The sequence below is a fragment of the Enhydra lutris genome, unplaced genomic scaffold (assembly GCF_002288905.1).
Source record: "Enhydra lutris kenyoni isolate GAN:26980312 unplaced genomic scaffold, ASM228890v2 scaffoldscaffold80, whole genome shotgun sequence".
Classification (NCBI taxonomy): Eukaryota; Metazoa; Chordata; class Mammalia; order Carnivora; family Mustelidae; genus Enhydra; species Enhydra lutris.
In genome coordinates this window covers 4,437,988-4,462,060 of record NW_019154164.1, presented here as the reverse complement: position 1 = coordinate 4,462,060, position 24,073 = coordinate 4,437,988, and the positions used below count along the sequence as shown (strand labels likewise).

Genomic DNA, 24,073 nt, shown 5'->3' with positions numbered 1-24,073 from the left:
ACACAGGGTCATTATGGAAGTAAATGAGTTAATGTCGATAAAGTATTTAGAACTGTGACTGGCAGGGTGCCCAGGTGGCTCAGTCGGTTGAGTGCCCAAATCTTGATTTCAGCGCAGGTCATGATCTCAGGGTCATGAGATCAAGCTCCACATTGGGCTCCACACTGAGCGTGGAGTCTGCTTAGGATTCCCTCTCTCTCCCCCTCTGCCCCTCCCCGCACCTATCCCACTTGCATGCTCACACACTCTCTCTCTCTCAAGAAAAAAAAAAAAAAACTGGCTGGCCTTAGTAAGTACAGTATGTATCAGCACAAATACTTTTTTTTTTTTTTAAAGTAAGCTCTATCCCAACATGGGGATTGAACTCATGACCCCGAGATCAAGAGTCATATGCTCTAGCAACTGAGTCAGCCAGGTGCCCCAGCACAAAGACTTCTGAGTAGAGATGTAGTATGGTTAAGGCTATCTTTCTGCAAGACGAAGCTAGCAGTAGTGTACTGGAGTCATCTACCAATCCTCTCTCAGTAAATCCTATCATTCCCCACCCCCAACTCAGTGCTTCTCAACTTTGGCTGCACATTGAAATCACCTCCCTCACCCTCCACCCCCAGCCTGAACATAAATCTATCAAGGTATTTCCAATAAGCACCCATGGTCAAAAAGCAATGCCCTAAATATATTTCAGATTTGTCTGTTTCTTATTCTGGAGTCCTCACCCTATACAAGACATGGTGCTAGGTCATTTTCCTGCATGATCTCATTGAAACCTCATAAGCACTTGGAAGTAGGTACTAACAACATTCTCCCTGTAAAGATTGTTAGAAAGGCTGAACGCACTGCTCATGATTATCCAGCTAGAAAGTAGCAGGACTGGGCTTAAAGCCAAGGCAGCCTGGTTCCAGAGGCTCCTGTCTGAACCACAATTCTCTACTGTGTCCCCAAAACAGGCACCTGCCCTCTCACATTAAGACAGGCTACTGAGCTCCCCTTCTTCCTGGCCTCTCCCCTTGCTTTGCTGCCTCCCTCTAATCAAGTGTAGATTCAATAGCCAATGAGGTCTTTTAAGACATCCACTGGTTCATGTTATGCCCTGCTCATAACTTTCCAGCGGCTTCCCAAGGTACTTAGAAACTGAATACAAACTCCAGCCCACAGCTTTGAAGGTCCTATATGGTCTGAGACCAGTTCCTTTCTCCAGCCTCATGTCCAGCCAGGGTTGACTACAATCACTACAGGCCAGCTACAGATCCTCAGATGCCTCGAATGCTCTGAGCTCTTCCTTGTGTAAGGCCCCTGAATTTTCTTTTCTTCTGCCCGGAATGCTCTCCCTTCAGGAGTTTTGCATGGATGGCTCTTTTCCATCTTCCAAGTCTCAGCATAAATGTCACTCAGAGAGGCCTTCCCAACCACCTGATCTAAATGCTGTCCTTATTTCCTATCTTATTTCCTATTTTAGTCCTTTATTTTCTTCATAGTACTGACATTGTTCCAATTTTTATTTGTTTGTTTATGATTGGCCTTCTCTGGTAGAATTTGAGCTCCATAAGAGCAAAGAAACAATCTTTGCTGCTATGCATGCCATGTACGGTTGTAGAGGGTACTGCACAAATTTGCTGCACCGAAGGGGGTGCATTCACAAGGATTTTCTGGCAAATGGTGGTAAAGTCTCTTAAGTAAAAGGATTCTCTTTGTAACTTGCATAGAGATGCAATATAGTCTGACAGTGCCTTGTATGTTTACTCTACTTGCCAGTATGTATCTAGCTTCTGGCACAGAGCTGAACTTAGAGTAGATGCTCAATAAATATGTTGATTGGATGGAAGGAAAGAAGACGAAATTAGAATACTGCTAGAGGGCAAGCCAGAAAGGAGAGGGATATAGAAGACAACTGATAGATTTAGTAATTTGAGAAGAGGAAATAAAAGAGAAATGAAAGGTGATTATTTGAGAAAACATCGGTGGTGTTGAGAGGTGTTGAGAAAACATTGGTGACATTTTGGCTATAATTTGAGAAGAAGATGCCTTCTGCCTTCCATTTTGCTTTTCCTGAGTTTGTCACTGACTGTGGGGCTTTAAAGAATCTATCTAAATTTGAGGTTTTAAAGACTTTACCTAATTTGCCCTGCACAGTCTTCAAAACGTCAGGGCTTTGCAAAGCCCGTTCTTCCTGTTAAGGTTGTGCATGGAAATGGCTTGTGTTTCACACGACAGTAACATGGAGGCCTGGCTAGAAGGGATTAAGGCAGAAGCAACACAGACACTCACTTTCTCCATAAATGATGCTCACTCTTTCTCTCCTGCCACACACCAGGGCAATTTCTTTCAGGTAGTGGCCCTTAAAATCAGTGTTTCTTTCCTCCCTTTGGTGAATGGACTTAGCTTCCCCCCAACTCTGGCTAAAATCTAAGGTGACCATGGAAAAATTCCCTTGCTTATGACACTGGGCAGGCATTTCCTTCTCCTCTAAGTCCTGCTATGCAGTATGGCAACATCCCTCTGTCTTGGGATCTGGGACACATACCTCTGCACAGCCGGCAACAGGAGTCAGGAACGGAGACTGGGAATGCACAGGTTAACTTGGGGCAAGTCTTGAGACCACAGTACACATTCCCCTCCTGCCAAGAAGAAACAGAATTAAAGGTCAGGGGGACATGGGAATAAACGTAAAGGCTTCTTAGCTTGGGACCTGGGATGAGTAGGGACTCGAAACATGGCACTCCTTCCCAGTGTTCTCCCATGGTTAGTTCTAGACACTTCCTAAATGTTATTATGTTTTATTTTCTTCTGTTTACTATTTCTTCATGCCAGAGACTATGTTACTGAAGAGTTGGCCCTCCTTGTTGGGCCTCCTCATCTAAGATGGTACAAAGCAGTCCATGTAAGGGCCACCATTGGCCTGCCAAACCCCCCAAAAGGTCTTTTTCTTCTCTTTTCTGTTCATTGTATCCTCTGGTCCCCAACACACCCCAGCTGGATATTGGGATCTCAGGGAATGCAGATCTGCATGAGAGCCACCTTTTATAATGCTCCAAACCAGGGAGATGAGCTCTCTGGGGTAATACAAAACTATACAAGATGATCTGAATGGACAGTTCCATTCAGCACAAGGCAAGGGAGAAGAGCAAAATTACCTGCTATGTCTGTCTTTACATGGTTTCCACTCCCTAAAGTTCTATGCTCCAAACATTATTCCTTAAACCTTGTTTTTTTAATATCTTATTCATTTATTTGAGAGAGAGAGAGAGAGAGAGAAAGAGAGAGAGCACGAACAGGCAGAGGGGCAGAAGGAGAGGAAGAAGCAGGCTCCCTGCTGAGCAGGGAGCCCAACACCATGGGGCTCAATGCCAGGACCCTGAGATCAGGACCTGAGCCAAATGCAGATGCTTAACCATTGAAGCCACCCAGGTGCCCCTAAACCTTTTTCTTAGAAAGATATTACTCTGGGGCTAGAAAGGTCCCTGAAAAGTCATTAGTAAGGGAAGGCCACAACCAAATTCTCCCAAACTACCGAGATACCATATTTTTACTAAAAGTTACCAAGGGAAGAGATTCTAGAACTTCCCTCTGCATGCAATCCAGTGTTTAATGCCCTTACAAGCAAAAAGTTCCTACATTGAACTTCATTCCCTCACACTTCAGTTGAAACAGCCATTTTCTTCCATTTTCTGGTTCCACCTCTTACATTTTCTGAACTGCACAATTCCATGAAGATATAATCAATATACTTTATTCCTAGTTCTTCTGACAGATTAGGTCAGAGGAATAATCATGTTTTGCTGAGAGAGTTCTCACTGCAGGGCATCAGGGGCAAACTGATTGGGAGAATACATCAGATGGGAACCAAGAGATAGCCCCATTTTTTTGTGAACTGGACTGAGTGGCCTTAGATGGCACCAATGACTTTTCTGCCCCTAGCATCCCCAAGGCTTCAAACAGTTGAGTTCTTCTGATGAAGGCTTTGCTGGGGTCACCATTGTTAAAAGAGGGACAGATCAAGACCATCAGCTCATGTTTGTGCATTTAAACAGTCCTAATGTTTTAATAAAGACCAGGATATGACTATGTCTGATTTCTTTCACATAGGTCAGGACTGTTCAGGGCTTATGAAAATCAGGGAGTCTGGATTGACAGGATTAGGATTTAAAGTAGGATTTAAATGCAATTCACCTTGGGGTGTCCTGGGTGGCTGAGTCAGTTGAGCGTTCAACTCTTGCTTTCGGCTCAGGTAATGATCACACAGTTCGTGAGATCGAGCCCTGAGTTGGGCTCCATGCTCACCGGGGAGTCGGCTTGAGATTCCTTCCTTCTCCCTCTGCCCCTGCCCCTGCTTGCTCTCTTTCTCTCTCTCTCAAATAAATCAATTAATCTTTAAAAAAAAATGCAATTCGTCTTCCTTCCAAACACCTTATAGTGTAGGCTCCAAGTACAGGTGTAAGTACAGGAGGAGCTCTGGTGTTGGGGTAGGGCTAGCAGGGACATTAAGACACCAGGTCTTACCGAACAGCTGCACTGGGTACACTGATTGGGTTGCCGGTTCTGAAAGAGCCCTTCAGCCATGAACAGCTCACCGTGTTGGTAAGTGGTCCCGTTGTACTCACACGACTTGCTGGTCACCTTATTGTTCGCCGGTGGTAGGGAATCTTCTGGGACAGGGTGGAGAAAAACCATACCAAGTATTGGCTTCACTGCAAAGAATTTCATAAATCCCAACAGCAGATGGGGCTATACCACACAGAGGGAGTTAAAAGATAATCCCTGATTCAGTGGCTGAATGGCAATGGGCATGACCATCCATCTATTCTTTCATTTGCTGAGCATTTATTGAGCACCTATTGTGTTCCAGGTACTGTGATGGACATGAGAGCGAAATCAGAGAAGGACAAGGACCCTGCATTCACAGAGCTAAGAGACCAGGCGAATGACATGTTAACTTGCCCGCAAGGACGGAGTCCTTTCAGAAGAGGAACCATCTATTATAACTGCCTTTGTAACTTTATCCCCTCTCATGTTTCATATTGCTTGGCATGTGCTTGTATGCTTATTCTGGCCTCTGGAGTCCTTGCTTTTCTTTTAATGAAATATGGTTGACATACATAGTCTTCACTTATTTTTAATTCCATCACTAAGCTCACCCTCTCCTCCCACTCTTTTCCATCTGCTGAAGTCCTGTCTGATTTTGAAGGCTCAGGAAAAGTCCCTTTTCCTCTATGAAATATTCCCTAACAGCTCCAGCCCACGACCTGGCCCTCTCCAGACATGTGATTTCTGAAATACACAATCCAGCACTTGAATGTTACTGTAACTCCCATTTGTGACTTAGAGTCACCTAGCCAAAAATTTACGAAGAGATTTCACATACGTTTTTATAAGGGAGCCTCATAACAACCCTATCAACCAAGTAAATCAGATCCTTAACTCCATTTTTCACTTGAGGATAACAAGACTCAGAGGTTGACTTTTCTGAAGTCCCAGATGTAGTAAGCAATGACCCCAAATTCCATCTTTTCCTGTCAACCTAGGTACACATGTGTATGTCCTGCTTTTTAAGGACTGGGTTGCTGCCTTATAGAGTTCCTCTTCTCTGTGATGTCTAAAGCAGGGTTGTCATGGAGCAAAATATTAATGCACCAATGCATTTGATGAGTTGATTCTAATCAATGGTCTCAAGATGTCTTTTTACACACTCACATGTGCACACACACCCAGCAATGAACAAGCCCCCAGATTAAACGCATTGTTGATGTACAAACTAACAATAGATATAAATGGGGCCTGGAAAGTGCCCTCTGTAGAATAGCAGAAAAAGAGAGTCAAGGGAGTTGTGTGTTTCATTAGGGGAAGGCTTAGACAGTTAGACCATCCTTTCTTTCCCATCAGTCAAAAGTATAATGCAAATGAGTCCATTTTATGGGTTAGTTATAACTCAATACAACCATTTAAAACAACAGAAAGATGCTCTGGTTTCTCTTGAGATCATATAAATCTTTCATTTTTTGAAAAAAGCAGAATGAAATTATTGTTAGGATATAGGTGAAAATTATGAAGGCTAATGGTAATAGCAGTAATAATAATAATAGCTCACATTTACTGAGCCCTAATTAATATACAAGGTACAATGGTGAATGCTTTTCCATACATGATTACATTGGCTTTTACTAGTACCATTCTGAAATGGACACGATTATGCCCATTTTGCTGATGGGGAAACTAAAGCTTAAGAAACTAACTGTCTTGCCCCAGGTCTCACAATTAGCGAGCTTCGGTAACACCATCTGAATTGATGTCTGACTGATTCTAGAATCTTCCATCCTTCCCACTACGAAGGAGGGTGTTAATCATATCAAACCTGTAACAAGGGAGGGACCGTTTAATTTAAAAACCAAAACCAATGGAACATGAAGGCTGAGTTGTCCCCCTAGAATGTTTTGGCCTACAATACCCAGGAAACTGATATCACATTTACTCTGGCTCCAGCAATTTGTGTAACTAACTCGATTCTATACTTTGCTATGTAACTTGACCTAGCTATGAGTAACTCATTCCTTGGGTGTTAACTAATTATTAATGACTCCTCACAGAATACAAAAGTAGTTCCTTAAAAAGAAGACTTAGGGGCACCTCAGTGGTTCCATCGGTTAAGAGTCTGACTCTTGATTTCAGCTCAGGTTATGATCTCAGGGTGCTGAGATCTAGCCCCACGCTCAGCAGAAAGTCTGCTTGAGATTCTCTCTCTCTCCCTCTGCCACTCCCCTCACTTGCATGTTCTCTCTCAAATAAATAAATCCTAAACAAAAGTAAAAAAGAAGTCTTAGTTTCTAGAGCATGTTTAACTCATACCAGTTGACCCTAAGTGCCTGCTCCGGCCCACAGGTACACACAACCAGACAGCTGCAGCTAGTACACAGGAGTAAAATTCACTGGAGAAAGGACAGGGGCAGGCCCATTCACCCCTCTGGGCTCTAATTATACAAAATCTCAGTATTTTGTGGTGAAGGAAAACTGGGATGACCTACAAAAGAATATCAACCATGACTCTTACAGGAGTTGACAGATCTTTGGAATGCCAAAAGAAAAAAAGAAGGTTGGAATTATTTTGCTACAGAAGAATGTGGATTGATTTTTGAAATGGGCCCTCTACCAAGGGATTGACGGGGAAGCAACTGCAGGGTGAGGTTTTCCAGTGGAATCATGACCTTGAGAGTCTTTCTTGCAACAGTCTTCAGAGTAGCCTGGCATAGAGTCTATTAATCTACCCAACAGGAGATGGGGAGAAAGCAAAAGAGAGAAAGACAAAACAGAATCAAAGAAAAAGAAACCAATTATGAGCATGCTTACCGCTAGTTTTACACAATACATTTATCTTAATATCTTTCCATTTACTCTTATTGCATACTTTTAATAACCCTAATAGAGTGGTGAGAGAATTACAGAAATGAGGCTATTGATATCCCAAAAGATTTGGCCCATGCCACCCAGATATTAAACAGGAAAGCCAACTCAGAAATAGTTTTCCTGTCTTGAAGTTTGTGCTCTTTTTATAGAGTGGGTGTTACACACTGACAGAGGGAAAGGAAATGAAATCCATACCTGGAAGAGAGATCTGTGTTTCCATGTTTACTGCATCCCATGCTCATTGCAGCATTATTCACAATAGCCAAGTTAAAGAAACAGCCTAAGTGTCAGTCAGTCAATGAGTAGATAAAGAAAAAGCAGTACATACATACAAGGGAATAATATTCAACCTTAAAAAAGACATCTCACCACTTACAACAAAATGACTGAACCTGGAGGACATTATGCTAAGTGAAATAAGGCAGATACAGAAAGAAAAAAAATTGTATGGTCACATTTTTTATGAAATCTAAAGACACGTTGAATACATAGAAGCAGAGTAGACTGTTTCCTTTGCTGTGCAAAAGCTTTTGATCTTTAACAAAACCAAAAGACAACTGACAGAACGGGAGAAGATATTTGCAAACAGCATATCAGATAAAGGGCTAGTATCCAAAATCTATAAAGAACTTACCAAACTCAACACCCAAAGAACAAATAATCCAATCAAGAAATGGGCAGAGGACATGAACAGATATTTCTGCAAAGAAGACATCCAGATGGCCAACAGACACATGAAAAAGTGCCCCACATCACTCGGTATCAGGGAAATACAAATCAAAACCACAATGAGATACCACCTCACACCAGTCAGAATGGCTAAAATTAACAAGTCAGGAAATGACAGATGCTGGCAAGGATGCAGAGAAAAGGGAACTCTCCTACACTGTTGGTGGGAATGCAAGTTGGTGCAAACACTCTGAAAAACAGCATGGAGGTTCCTCAAAAAGTTGAAAATAGAGCTACCCTACAACCCAGCAATCACACTACTGGGTACTTACCCTAAAGATACAAATGTAGTGATCCGAAGCGGCACATACACCCGAATGTTTATAGCAGCAATGTCCATAATAGCCAAACTATGGAAAGGACCTAGATGTCCATCAACAGATGAATGGATAAAGAAGATGGGGTATATATATACAATGGAATACTATGCAGCCATCAAAAGAAATGAAATCTTGTCATTTGCGACGACGTGGTTGGAACTAGAGGGTATTATGCTTAGCAAAATAAGTCAATCAGAGAAAGACAATTATCGTATGATCTTGCTGATACGAGGAAGTTGAGAGGCAACGTGGGGGGTTTGGGGCGTAGGAAAAGAATAAATGAAACAAGATGGGATCTGGAGGGAGACAAACCATAAGAGACTCTTAATCTCACAAAACAAACTGAGGGTTGCTGGGGGTAGGGGGGGTAGGGAGAGGGTGGTGGGGTTATGGACATTGGGGAAGGTATGTGCTATGGTAAGTGCTGTGAAGTGTGTAAACCTGGCGATTCACAGACCTGTACCCCTGGGGCTAATAATTCATTATATGTTAATGAAAAATTAAAAAATTATATTAAAAAATAGAAGCAGAGAGTAGAACAGTGGTTACACCGGGGGTGGGGGAAATGGGGGAGATGTTGGTCAAAGTGTATAAAGTTGCAGTTACATAAGATGAATACGTCTAGAGATCTAATGTATAGCATGATGAGTATAATTAATAATACTAGATTGTATCCCGGACATTTGCTAAGAGAGATTTCAGGTGTTCTCCCCACAAAGTAAATGGTAACTATGTGAGGAGATGATGCTAATTAGCTTGACTTTAATAATCATTTCAATATATATAAATATGTATATCAAATCAGTATGTTTACACCTTAGACATATATACAGTTTTTACTAAAGAAAAGATTGTTTTCTTAAACTTGGAGGTAGGATCATGGAGTCAAAAACCCCAGGGTGGGTAACAACTTTCCCTAACCTTGCCAAGTCACTTTACCCCTTTGGGCCCCAGTTTTTCTATCTAAGAATGGGGTGTATGGAATTGTTGAATCATTATATTGTACACCTGAAATTAATATAGCACTGTATGTTAATTATACTAGAATTAAACATACATATACATGAAAAAAGGCACCCCCAAACTCAGTGGATAAAAACCCCAAATCACCATAATAATAAATTAATTAAATGGGCATGGACACAAATGCTAGCTGTACAGTAAAGTCGAACAGCAAGGCCCTTCCATTCCTAATTTAGAACACAAAGTAAAGAATGCACACTCCTGGAAATAAATAAGAAATAAGTAATTAAATTGGAGAAGTGACTTGTAATCTGCAGTTTTACTGAATAAAAATGGGTAGTTGCTTCATAAAAAAAAAATGGGACATGAGACTCAAATCTCCTCTTGCATCTTTAGAATGGGCCAACTCAGCATGCAGGGTGCCACCGTAGCAAAGGAGGCCACCTGGTACTCTACCCTCTCCCTTCCTAGATTTTCCAAGGTGGCTGGGCTTCTAACCAACTATTCCTGGAACACATTTGGTGTTCCTGGCCAAATACCGGAAAAAAATCAGTCCAAGAAAAGCTGACCTCAGGGCCCCTTGTGGCAATGGTACTCTGAGGAGGAGTGGGATGAGGACATAGTGGGGTCAGCAGACAAGTGCGAAGCCATGTGACTACAGTTGTGCCGGGAAAAAAACTGTTCCTTCCATGCTCCCCCTCCTCATTAGGGATGGTCTCACATGTAGCAGAACTATGACTTCTGGGGGGCTTGGAAAAACGCTCCCCCATCCTCCATATCTCTCCCTTCCTTTGAACTCACTGGTGCCTAAAATGCCATCACTAGAAGTCCATTCCTTTGGGATAAATAGTTGCCTTTTGCAATCAGATATTTTTTTTTAAAGATTTTATTTATTTACTTGACAGAGAGATCACAAGCAGGCAGAGAGGCAGGCAGAGAGAGAGGAGGAAGCAGGCTCCCCTAGAGAGCAGAGAGCCCGATGCGGGGCTCGATCCCAGGACTCTGAGATCATGACCTGAGCCGAAGGCAGCGGCTTAACCCACTGAGCCACCCAAGCGCCCCTGCAATCAGATTTTTATAATCCCAGTATTTCTGTGAGAGGCTACACATGGTCCAGAACATCTCAGTATGAATAACTTTGCCACAAGTTTGTTTTGTTTTGTTTTGTTTTTGCTCTTCAGAGAAACTGGCAAATTTTACCAAGAAGTCTGTGGTCCTATCCCACTTCCTTTGGTACACCATTCTCTCCCCTCCTGGCACTGGCCTTCTTCCCACCCTCCAGAATCCAAAATCCTCATGCTGGCCGCTGACTTCTCTACTCTCTCTACCCTCAAATTTCTATTTTCTTAGCAGGCCACTTCTTGGCAAGTCAGGAAGGCTGCTTGTATCTCAGGAGACAAATCAGCTCCCAGTGTTTATGAGAGAAATGCAAAACTCTCCAGAGCTTCCAGGGATCAGTTGCCAATCTCCTGGACTCCAAGTCCCTCCCTTCTCTTGCCCATCACTACTGTTACTTGGGTTCCTACTTGACAATGGCTGAGCCGGGTGCTAATGTTTCCAGTCTGGTTCTCGGTCATTCTACTGGTGTGGTCCCAGCACATCTGCAGACCATGTTGGAGGTGTGGTGGAGAGGGAATTTAGAGACAACGATAGAAGGCTTGAAGTAAGAGTTTGTCTTCCCTTTAATTATGATGATACACACACACAACACAGAACCGTATAGTTCAAAGGGTTTGACCCTAGATCTCAGAAACATGAGAAGGAACAGGCCAAAGGAAGGGGCAAGGAAAGAAGTCCTGAAATAGGGTGTTGCTTGTAGGCAGTGTTTTCTGCTCTATCTCACATCAATGCAAACAAAAAGAATCAAACCTGGTCTCTGGGGTCTGCGAACATTAGGCACAAAACCCAGCTTTGGCATGTCTTTGATCTGTGACCTTGGGAAGGTTACTTGATCTCTTTGTGCCTTGGTTTCTTTGTCTTCAAAATGAGAATGTCCTCTACCTTACAAGACTATGAGGTTTAGAGATCACTTATTTAAAAAAGCCCCAAAGTATCCAGTATATAATAATGCCCACGGTAAATGGTAAGTGGTGTTGGTATAGAAATAAGGACGACAGAAGAACATAGAAGGATTTCCTTGCTTCCATGGATAACTGGACAGTTAATTAAATGGCGATTGCTTTGTGCTTATGTGTACGGTAAGTGCTTTGGGGTTAACAACAGTTAAGAGACTATTTTCCTTTTCTCTCCCCTTCTTCATTTAACATCTGCTTATGGGGGATTTGACTATACCCAGCACAAACAGGTCCTCAAGCTTACCTTGACAATAATTGGTACCTTGCTGGGTTGGAGCTGCAGAGGTAAATAAGACATGACCCCGACTTCAAGGAGAATCCTGCTTTCATTGGAGGGGCTGGCATTAAAAGATGTTAATTGCTAACATACTTAGATAACTCATAAACATTGAGGCTGGGAGGTCAGATTATAACCAATTGCCAAACTATGTCAAATGGGAAAAAATGTCACCTGCATCACGAACAATTTAGGTTAGACACTAGAAAGTAATCCTTAACCGTATTTCTCATTCCAAAATTCAGTTTGGGGCGTTTCTGTTGGAAAATAATAATTCTACTTGAAGGCCAAAGGCTAGACTAGGTGAATATTTCGAGTCCCTTCCTACCATAGAAAATCAATCCTACCAAGCTGGTCACAGTTCTCTACTCCTACTCGTGGGACAGATCCTAGCTAGGACTCTGTGTTCCCAGTCTGACCACAATGAGATGGTTCTCTCCTCCCAACACTATTCAACACCTCTGGACAGTGGGAGCTAGTACAGCACTTTCTAAAACAAGTTATTTTAAAGTGTATAAATCTGTGTCGCCTTTTGGCCTTGGCCCAGATGGGAAGAAAGCAGATGACTAAGGGTGCCATGGGAAACCACTATGCTCCTGAAGGAAGTGCTGCCATAGCAGACGGAGGGACAGCTGGGTGCTGCATAAAGCAAGGACAAAATAAATCTTGCAGAACGAATGCATCCCAAACAGTGGCTGTGTCTAGTCCCCTTCCATATAGGAACAGGTGCTCAGCCTTTGAGGCCATGTGGGTTCAGGTGAGTTGTTCTCTGGAATGCTAAGAGCAAAGGTACTGCTTCAGATGGGTCCATCAGCCACACCTGGGATGCCTACTATTTAGATTTCTTCCTTCCTTTCTTTTTTTTTTTTTTTTAAGATTTTATTTATTTATTTGACAGAGAGAGATCACAAGTAGGCAGAGAGGCAGGCAGAGAGAGAGGAAGGGAAGCAGGCTCCCCGCTGGGCAGAGAGCCCGATGTGGGCCGCGATCCCAGGACCCTGAGATCATGACCTGAGCCGAAGGCAGCGGCTTAACCCACTGAGCCACCCAGGCGCCCCTAGATTTCTTCCTCTCATTGCTCCAACCCCTCTTACCTCTCTTTTCCCTGGGCCTCTCCAAGGGGCAGCTTAACTGCACCTGCTTTCCTGGGGCAGAGACCTAAGATTTCCAGATCTTTCTCCAACTGTCCTCTATGGAAACCCAACTCTTCTCTGGCCCATCACAGTGAGGTCTTGGTAGGGAGGATTGGGACTCATCTCCTTAATTCATACCAGGGTGCCAAGGGAAGACAACTTTTGGAAACACGTTGTTTTTCTAGATAATGAAATCGTTATGTGGGCTTCTGGTGCTTTATCCATAATGAAGCTGTAGAGCATGAGGCAAGAGATACGGAACCTTCCAGAGCTTAGGGCTTATGTGGGGGAGATGACTGAATACAGCCTCCAAGGTCTGTCCTACTGGGAGGAGCGGCCTGACTTCAGTTTCCCATTTGGGTCCAAATTCCAGCTCCACTATTAATTAGTTGCCACGGATTAGCTGAGCAAATCATTTCACGTTACTGAGTCTCAGTACCCTCATCTATAAAATGGAGCTGATAACAAGATCTACCTCAAACGTTGTTGTAAAGCACCAACAAGATAATGTGCTAGCCATAGAACTGGGTGAGTATTAATGCTTAGTAAATGCTGCTATTGTTATTACTATTAGCTATAAAAGATAGAATTTCTGGAAGGCAGGAAGTAGGTTGCTAAGAGAAAAGATGTGGGGCTGCCTAATCTTTACGGCAGGTGCTTGCATTAGACTGAATGTCTATGTCCTCCCTGCCCCACAGATTCATATGTTAAAAACGTAATCTCCACTATGATGGTATTAGGAGGTGGGGCCTTTGCAGAAGACAGGAATAGACACTTTTCTGAAGAAGAAGGCGCCTGCGTGGCTCAGTCAGTTAAGCATCTGACTCTTGATTTTGACTCAGGTCATGATCTTAGAGTCATGAGACTGAACCCGACATTAGGCTCTGTGCTCAGCTTGGAATCTTCTTGAGATTCTCTCTCTCCCTCTCCCCTTCCTTGCACTCTCCTCCTCTCTCTGTCTCTCTCTCTAATAAAAAAAAATAAAATCTTAAAAAAAAAAGAAGATGGGGCACCTGGGTGGCTCAGTTGGTTAAGTGTCTGCCTTAGGCTCAGGAGCCCCCACGTTGGGCTCCCTGCTCAGCAGGGAGTCTGCTTCCTCCTCTTCCTCTTCTCCTCCCCCTGCTCATGTGTGTGATCTCTTAAATAAATAAAATCTTAAAAAAAAGAAGACCTACAGATGACTAACAGATACATGAAAAAAGGCTCAATATCACACATCATCAGGGAAATACAAATCAAAACTACAATGAGATAATTACCTCACACCAGTCAGAATGGCTAGAGTGAACAACACAGAAAACAACAGATGTTGGCGAAGATCCAGAGAAAATGGAACACTCCTACACTGTTGGTGGGAATGCAAGCTGGTGCAGCCACTCTGGAAAACAGTATGGAGGTTCCTCACAAAGTTAAAAATAGACCTACCCCATGATCTGGCAATTGCGCCACTAGGTATTTACCAAAGGATACAAAAATACTGATTCAAAGGGATACATGAACCCTGATGTTTATAGCAGCAATGTCCACAATAACCAAACTATGGAAAGAACCCCAATGTCCATCAACTGATGAAGGGATAAAGAAGTGGTACGTGTATGCAGTGGAATATTACTCAGCTACCAAAATGAACAAAATCTTCCCATTTGCAACGATGTGGATGGAGCTAGAGAATATAATGCTAAGTGAAATCAGTCAGTCAGAGACAAGTATCATATGATTTCATTCCGATGTGAAATTTCAGAAACAAAACAAAAGAGTGAGAGAGGCAAACCAAGAAACAGAGTCTTAACTACAGGGATCCTGCTGATGGTTTCCAGAAGGGAGATGGGTGGGGGTAAGGGGGAAATAGGTGATGAGGAGGAAGGAGTACACTTGTTGTGATGAGCACTAGGTGTTGTATGGAAGTGTTGAATCAGTAAATTGTATGTGTGAAGCTAATAATACACTGCATGTTAAGTAACTGGAATTTAAATACAAACTTTAAAGAGAAGACAAAAAAGGAGGTGGGGCCTTTGGGAGGGAATTAGGTCAAGATGGCAGAGCCCTCCCAAATGGGATTAGTGCCCTTATCAGAAGAGACCCGACGGAAGGGAGGTGATCTCTGTTTTCAGCATGAAGGTGGCTACCTGTAAGCCATGAACTTGGGTCTCACCAGACACCACATATGCTGGCCATTTGATCTTAGACTTTCCAGCCACCAGAACTGTGAGAACTAAATGTTTACGTTGAAGCTACTCAATCTCTGGTATTTTTGTTCCAGAGGCCCAAGCTAATACAATTGTTTTCCACTGCCCCTTAGAACTTCTCGAAAATGGCCAGATTCTGAGTGGTGACTAGAAAGTCACCTCTGAGCCATCACATTCACCAAGAATCCTCTTATGCCCATGCTCTGGGCTGACTGGCCCTTCCCGCTAAGGCAGAGCTCCCAAAGGTGGCAAGCCCACTCTGTCCCTAAACTCTCTTCCACTTTGCTCCACCAGAATGCCTGACATGGCCCCAGGTTCAAGCATTAGTCAGAAAAGGGCTTTACCTTTTCCAGAGGTTTAATGAGTTCACACTAGAGAGTACCAAAGACTGGAAAGGAGTCTCGTGATGAAGAGCACACCCATCATCACACCCACAGTGTGCTACCACTTCGCACCCACCGAGGATGGTTATCATTAAAAAAGAAATAACATCAATTGTTGGCGAGGACATGGAGAAATAAGAAGGCTCATCCACTGCTGGTGGGAGCATAACAGTATAAAGTGGTGTAAAATGGAAAACAGTCTGGCAGTTCCTCCAAGTTCAATATAGAGTTACCACCTGAACCAGTAATTTCACTGCTGGGCATGTACCCAAGAGGAGTCAAAGCTGGGACTCAGATAAGGTATGCAAATCTTCACAGCAGCGATATTCACAATGGCCAAAAAGTGAAAACAACACAAGTGTCTATCAATACATAAAACGATCAGTACATCCATAACAGTGCAATACTATTCAGTTAGAATAGATCACCCTCGAAAACATTAGGCTGAGGAATAAAGCTAGTCACATAATGTCTGTTTCTGCTTATATGAAAGGGCCAGAACAGGCAAATCCAGAGAGACAGAAAGTAGATCAGTGGATGCTAGGAGCTATGGGGAGGGGGGGTGGGGGGTGACTGCCAGTGGGTATGAGGTTTCTTTTTTTTTTTTTTTTAAAGATTTTATTTATTTATTTGAGAGAGAGAGATCACAAGTAGACAGAGAGGCAGAGAGAGAGAGAGAGAGAGAGAGAGAGAGAGAGAGGGAAGCAGGCTCCCTGCCGAGCAGAGAGCCCGATGCGGGACTCGATCCCAGGACCCTGAGATCATGACCTGAGCCGAAGGCAGCGGCTTAACCCACTGAGCCACCCAGGCGCCCCAGGTATGAGGTTTCTTTTGGGGATGAGGAAAATATTCTGGAACTGGACAGTGGTGACAGTGGTACCTTGTGATGACACTAAACCCAACTAAACCGTACACTTTAAGAGCGTAAATGGTATGTGAATTATATCTCAATAAGTTGTTAGCAATAAAACGAAACCACTAAACATCCTACAACACAGACACCAGGGCTAAGTATGGGAGTGGGGCGTGGCCTGGACAAAATGAAGGTGCTGGTCAAGGTGACAGGGAGGCAGGCAAAGAAGGAAAGGTAAACGAAAAAGGAAAGGAGAGCCCACAAGGGGGCAGGGCTGGGGTGCGGTGGGTGGCGAGCTCAATCCCAAATCTTAGTTTTGTCTGGTGTTCCGTGGCCATGCCACGGGGTACCCACCTTGGGAGACCGGGCAGGTCTGCCAGACCGCCGAGTGAAAGGAGGGGTGGGGTGATGGCAGGGAGGATTTCCCTGCTCGGAATCTTCAAGAAGACTGGGTTCAGGCCCACAACTTCTGCAAGATTAGTGGCCTCCCTACTCACGCTCCTCAGCCCAAACCCCAACACCCACCCTCCAGCCCCCGTGGGGGCCCAGGCCAGGAAATTCTTGCAGCAGATTCAGATCACTTTGCAGCTCAACACACAGACACAACACTCTGTCCCAAGCAAGAAGGTGCTGAGTGAGAAGAAACAGTCATCTGCTGGTCCAGCTGGAGAGCAGAGTGGAAGAAAGTGCTGAAAGCTCACGCCCTGGTATAATCCACGGCTTTCCTCCTCACCCGGAACCCATCTGTGGGCTGTTTTTCATCCCACTTCCCTTAATGTTTTAGCTGTTGGCAGTCAGTAGCTGACCCTGCCTGGATATGCCCTCTTATCAGACAGATGCCAGGAAGGATGGCTTGAGGAGAGGGTCTGGGCCCGAGAAGACGACGTCTCTCTGCAGCAAACATTGCTGGCAGCCTGGGCACCAGATCGGGGGGAGGGGGAGAAACATGCCTTCTTGGCTGGCTGGTACCACTGACTTGCTCCATTCAGTCTGTTTCTCTGGGCCTCAGTTTTGAGAGAACCTGCTTGCATTTGTGAGTAGGTGTAAATATTCATCAGGGGCAAGCGTTTCATTTGCTTCTACTTCACAGGGCAGGAGTCAAAATACACAAGATTACATTTTTTTGAAACGGCCCAGGGAGACAAGAAGCTATACCCAACATGGCCCATTGATGAAGATTATCTCCGGTTTACCAAGAGCATTCCATCGGAAGGCAAAAAGACAATTATCCCTGAGTCTGCTCCCGTGGTCCAAGGTCCAGAGCTTACTATAGCTCATAATGGTTTGGCCAACTCCAAAAAGGCCCCTCGGTGTGTGATTTGCCGCCTTTCAGATAGCAATTCTAGCCTTGAGGTGTCAGTCACCTGCCTGTTGACAAGCGTCCAAGGCTTGAAGCTCTATGTGGGCAGCAGCCCCGTGGCAAGGACCCAGCCCGGGGAACGAAGCACATCTCAAAGATCCATCCCCTTGGCTCAAGAGCACTCTACTTCAGACCAGTTGGGCCTTGGCCCCGCCGTGCTCCTCAGCAAATGTGCACTGGCTCACACTAGACCCCACCACCTCCCCCGGACTACACTTTGCTTCCTCATATTTTATCTAGCCCTCGCTGTTCATCCCACATGCTCTAATTTCCTGTAGCAGCTCCAAAGGTTTGTCTGTACCCTACAGTCTAACCCCTGCTAACGACGGTACTGTTTGCTAAGTGATCCAGAAGGATAAAGGAGGCAAGCCTTATGTCTTGACTTTTCTGTCTCCTGCTGGCTCCAGCCCTGGAACAGCAGAACAAAAGTTCACATAGTAATATAAGCTCACAGGTTGCGAGTCTATTATTAATTCCCTTAAGACATATATGCATCCAACCAGGAGCAAGTTTATTCTTCATTTAAGTCCCAGAGAGCCAGAGAGCTAGAAGCAGGACTCTTGAAAGGGCTTCTGAAGGGAGTTACAGAATTTTGTGTATGAGGGTATGTACATTCTACCAAGAAGAGGGTCCATGGGTTCCATCAGCTTCTCTGACCCCTAAGAGGTGCTTCTGGAGTTTAAGATAAAGGGAAGAGCCTTTGGGATTCACCTCAGCAGCACGGGAACTCTTGCCAATTCAGTCCCCGTTCTTGGGTTCCAGAGCTCCACATGCTCATTTTCAGCTTTCTGCGCGCTGTGGAAAGCTTCCCATAATCCAATCTTTAGAAGGAACCACTATGTTCTGTTCTGTCAAAATGTCTTCTGCTTTACCGAACAGCTTTATTATCAGCTCCATTATTCAGCTCATGGACCATTCCAGTCTCATTACATAAGCCTTCTGGAGTTGCCCGTGTGTATCACCATGAGGCAAGTGGAAATGGCCTCCTCTCTCAACAGATGCTGATGAAGCCCGGAGTTGCCAAAGGGACCCTCCCTGTTAAGTAGAGCCAAAGCAAGGACTCAGGCTTAATTTTACCTTGAGCCACAAAATGTGAAGGCAAAGGAAGCCTGCTAAAATCCAGTCCAACTGGGGGAAAGGGAAAACAAGTTCTTCTATTTTCAGGGGCTAACTCTCAAATCCCAAGTGTTCATCTGAATTTGGGATTATGCAGTCCAACAATAAGAAGCCCCTTCTTCAGTGGCTCTGATAAGTTGTTCTTATTCCTATGCTACTCTACTATGGATTTTTAAATTTTTTTCTAATTACCCAATGGTGTAACAAGTGGACTCATAGTTGAAATGGGAATGGGAAATCAACTAGGCCACATGACACCTAATTGTTAATGACAGGTTTTGTGGTAACATGTCACTCCCTGCCATCCCCCTCTTTCCCCTAAATAAATTAAGAACGCGTTCTGCTATTACTCCGTTAGTTCTAATCCTTTGGGAATAAGTCTTTTTTCCTTTTTTTTGAAGGTCAATGACCCTTTGAAATGAACAAATTAGTCACTACCCTCAAGCAGCATTTATAGAAACAATGTGAGGCATCTGGCTGAGACAGTGGGGAGTGTAGTCAAGCATTCCTTTGTATTGCCTACACTAGCATTTCCCAAGTCTGCTCTGCAGAGCACTCCTAGTCCGCAAGATGTCCTGTGCAAACAAAATTCTGTGCTTCAATAAAGTTGGGATAAGATTCATAGTCTAGGTTTACAATATCCCTTTCAGCCCATTGATGGATATCCCAAGTCCCATAGTAAAGGACCCTGTTTCCTTACAAACCCACATTTTCTCGAACTGAATTTAACAAAACACTTCAATATTATTTTTTCCTCGATGGAATAGCTATGAACATCCTGGGAAGACTCATAACTAGTTATTTTGAGGATCTGGATATCTGCCATCTTGTGGACACCAGACACTACTGAATTCAGGACCCTGCTCCCACTTAGTCTCTCAACCTTCGGCTAAGACCTAACGTGTTTCTCCCTAGGCAGCTGTATAGCATTTCCTAAGCCTTTCCTTTTTCCTTCCCTTTCCTTCCTTTTTTTCATTAAAGAGCCCTGTAAAACAAGAGAAAATGGCCCCTAATGAAATACTGTTAACTTGAACCATACAGTTTGGCACTTGTGACAATGGCCCAGTGACATCCTCCCTGGCTCAGGCACCAGGAAGGATGGAAGTCAAGCCCAAGAGTTTGGATTTTTCTTGTAGAGGAAAAGAAGCCAGTGAAGTGATTTCAGCAATGAAGTGAGTAGGTGAGATTAATATTTCTGAGAGGCCGGTCTAGGATGACTGGAGGAGAGACCTTAGGGTGGGAGGCAGAACATGTCAGGAGGCTAGAGAAAGGACCCATTGTTATCACATTACATACTCAGGGAAGAAAAGAGGCATTCAGTACTTGAGGATTAATTGAGAAAACGTATCCCCAAACACACGTTTGTTGTGTTTGGAAAAGTGTTAGTGGCAGGCTTCAGAAAGTGGTCCCTGGAGGCCATTGGCAGAGGCTGAGGGAAGGTGGTGGCAGACGAAGGTTCCAGGCTGCTGGAGAAAGTCGGAGTGCTCTGAGGAAAAGTCAGTCCACCTCTTCCTGGAAACCAAAAGAGGCAGTTCATCTGCCTTGTCATGGAACTACCAGAGGAAAAGACAGGGTATCCTGTTTCCCCCTCAAAGGAGACCCTTTCAGTATGGAAGCTGAAGTCCCTATTGGGCCAAGGGTAACATAGGTAAGAGTGTACAATATGGAGAATGAAAAGGAAGTGTTTAGGGAACCTATATTCAAAAGAACTGCACTCCTGCTTACCGTGGGTCGACAACTCTTCCTCAGGAAATGGATGTGTGAATGTTGAAGAAATATCAAAGATCCCTTGCAAATTTCCAGTTGGAAACTGGGATTCTTCTCTTGACAGCCAGATGTCCACAGGATGTGCCCTGCCCCCACCCCATTTTCGAGTGAAGTGATTATGGGCAATGGTGGTTGTAGGGGTCAGAGGCTAAGCAAGTAGATAAGGTTTGCTGCCATCTTTGGATTTACCAGGACTGGAAAGTTATTTACGAGATTGGATCACTGCTTTGGATCACTGATTCTCAAAAGTGCGGGGGATGGGGGTGAGTCCCTTCATTCTCAAGAGGATCAGGGTCTCTGGTGGGAGTGGTTTCAAGTTTCACACCCTGGCCCAGCCCAACTTGGGAACCACTCAGCATCACGACAGATGTCACCAATGGGAGTGTGGTATGAGCAGACACTTCAGAGGTGGAAACAGATCTACCAGCCATGGTTCCAACAACTACAGCATCAGTATCATTCACAACTGGAAATTTACTGACGCATGCTTCCCCTGATCAGGCTCTGTGTTCAGCACCATATAGGTTCGTGTGCATTAACTCTGTTCTTTGGAATGCCACCCCAGGAGGAGGTAGGTGTTGGTATTATCTCCCTTTACAGGTGAGGATGCTAAAGTAAGGAAGTGATTAAACTGGAACTGGAAGCAAGGTGGTGTCTGGCCCCGGAAGTGGAGCTACACTCTATTGCTTTCCAGATCCATGCTGCATTGTTTGAAAGCACAGCTTGGCTAAAATAGCCACCCACACAAAACCCTGTCTGATGCTCAAATTGCTTCTCTGAAGTTCCCCTGTCTGAAAAGAACACCTTGCCTCACACATGCTTGCTCTCACACACACTCTCTGGCACAGAGGAGGTCTAACAAAATATAAGGATCGAAAGGAAGCACATGACCACCTCACTCCAGCGAACCTCAAAGGGTTAGGGCCAGTGTGCAGAAGTCGGTGGGGGAGGCTACAACCCTGGGCTGTGCTTTCTTAAGAATGGTAGAAAAATTTTAAAAAAAACTGCAGTTTGATTACTTTCTTAGTCACCTGGCCAATGAAATAATCTGGGAACAGAACAGTTCCTTCCACAGAATCGGAAAATGGCATCAATGGCCAGCTCTGCTTCTCAGAGACCACCCACTCTCTACTCAAATTGTGGTGGGGGACCAGCAGCATTAGGGTCACGGGATAGCCCGTTAGAAATGCAGAATCTCAGACCCCCACCCAGCCCTATCAACTCTGCATTTGCGTTTCAACAAGAGTGCCAGTGATTTGCAGGCATGTGAAAGTTGGAGAGGTGCTGCTGCAGGGCTTCGGGTTCTAGAATCCATCTTCTTTTGAACTTTCAATAATACCCTAGAAATGGAGTCAGCTGCTCACAGGTTCATGAGGACTGAGAAGGCTTTTTCTCTTCCAGTTCTGGACATATACACGTGACATTCGTTCCACACTGCTTCATTCACTGCCCCATGGGAGCAGAAGTGCAGGCGATCTTAAAACTGTGCTCCCTGCCACACCTAATCTTTGTCTCTAACTGCCCTCTCTATGAGAAATGGCAAAATACATTTAATTAAACACCAAGATCCTGCGGGAAGTGAGGGTATGCATGCAAGGTCACCAATACTTTCAGACTACAGCAATGGTTCTCAACTGAGGGCAGTTTCCCCCAGAGGACCTACCTATCTGGCAGTGTCTGGAGACATTTTTGTTGTTGTTGTTACGAGTAGGGGATAGTGCCACAGGCTTCTAGTGGGTAAAAGTCAGGGGTGCCACTAACCAACCTCCAGTGCACAGGACAATGACTGACAACAAAGAATTCCCTGACCCCCAAAGAGGTTGAGGATCTCTGGACTGGAGGAAATCATAAAAACAAATGATCTGAACCATAAATACTCAATATAAAGCCAGGGAGAAATGGAACTTGAAAGGGCTTTTTCCATTCTGACCAAGAGCTGTGGGTTGGACCCAAAAGCTCTAGCTGCCCTCGAAAGAGTGATGTCCTCCTTTGGCTTACAGAGTTGACCCCTTCTTCAACCTGAGGTTCTTCTCCAAAACCACCAAGTAACAGCAACAGCTCCAAGGCCACGATACACACTGAAAATCTCTTTCACAAATATTACTCTTCAAACTCAACATTAAAGGAAATGGAAAAAAAAATACCTTTACCTATTTTCTTTCTACAAGAAAAGGCAAATACCATGAAATAGTTAAAAAACTCAAATAGAAAAAACATGAACCAAGAAATAACTATAAGAAATACCAACCAGGGTTAGCTGGGTGACTCAGTCATTTAAGTGTCTGCCTTTGGCTCAGGTCATGATCCTGGGGTCTTGGGATTGAGCTCCATGTCATGCTCCCTGCTCAGCAGGGATTCTGCCTCTTCCTCTCCCTCTGCTCATGCTCTCTCTCTCTCTCTCTTTCTCACTCAATCAAATAAATAAATAAACTTAAAACGTCTTTAAAAAAAAAGAAACACCAAGCCATAGAGTTAATATAATTATTGAATGTGAGCATTAAAAGGATTGAGTACCCTGGTAGCCAGGGCAAAAAGTCCCCCTTTTAATGTCTGCCTTTTAGTTTTTTTAAAGTGATTTATGACCAGTGTAGGATTCAGAAGGATTTGCCTGAGGTCACTGATCATCATTTCACTGAATGTCATTTTTTTTTTAACTTTTCTTCCACTAGGACAAACATTCCAAACCTCTGTATCAGCAAGAATATAACTACCTTCACCTACAAGTTGAGGCCATGTGAAATACAGTACAAAATATGAGATCTGGGGGGCGGTTGGCCTTTACCTTTATTTATAATACATGTCCTCTGAGGGCAACGTTATTCTCCCACTCCACCAAAGCCTGTGATGCTCTGTGAGTGGCAAGCATTTCATTACGAGCAGGGTGTTAGTCAAGACTCCAGTGGGATACTTGGCAGCTCAAGCCCTTCCTAGGAAAAGTCACCCTTGCTTAAGACAAGTATACAGTAGTATACACATGTTGTGTATACACACGTTCTTTCTCTCCACCCCATCCCTGCCCCCAACATCCAGCTACATTTCATTTCGCAGCCTCGTGTGCGGATAGTGGGGTGATTGGAATGCTCTCTAGTCAACAGAATGTGGTGAGAAATGACATACATGTCGTTGAAGCCTGACCTGCAAGCCTAGTTCACAACCCTCCCTTTTTTCCCCCTAGGCTGAGGGTCACATGCAGATGATCCCATGGAAGACTCCAAGATCCTAAAGGATGGCCAGTCCCCTACCCTGAAAAGGGCCTAGACCCCTGAATGACTATATAGAGCAGAGCCCTCCCTCCCAAAAGCCTGCCTCTGTGGTGTTTAGCCACTGAGATGTTGGGATTTGAGAGCAGTTAGCTCATCCTGACTAATTTTCTGGTCCTCACAAATACGTTCTTTCCTCCAAAACTATGGGCTATAAGTTTTGATTTGCCTAAAATATTGCATTAATATCACTCTCTACCATTCACTTTTTACCTCCCACTTCCATCTCGACAACTGCCCTCCATAGCTCTAAGGGCAG

The 24,073-nt window shown here is 44.2% G+C and overlaps 1 protein-coding gene across 6 annotated transcripts in view; it reads right to left on the bottom strand.

The window, feature by feature from the left end:
• Positions 1–24,073, bottom strand: part of LOC111160958 (chordin like 1) — a 116,444-nt gene that overhangs the window by 36,080 nt on the left and 56,291 nt on the right. For 3 of the 6 annotated variants that reach the window (XM_022524360.1, XM_022524362.1, XM_022524365.1), the window contains exons 5-6: positions 4,498–4,643; positions 2,522–2,615 (exon numbers count right to left, since the gene is read on the bottom strand). In XM_022524360.1, coding sequence (XP_022380068.1) covers positions 2,522–2,615; positions 4,498–4,643 — 240 coding nt within the window. The remainder of the gene's footprint in view (positions 1–2,521; positions 2,616–4,497; positions 4,644–24,073) is intronic. The other 3 variants (XM_022524361.1, XM_022524364.1, XM_022524363.1) reach the window with 1 other exon arrangement.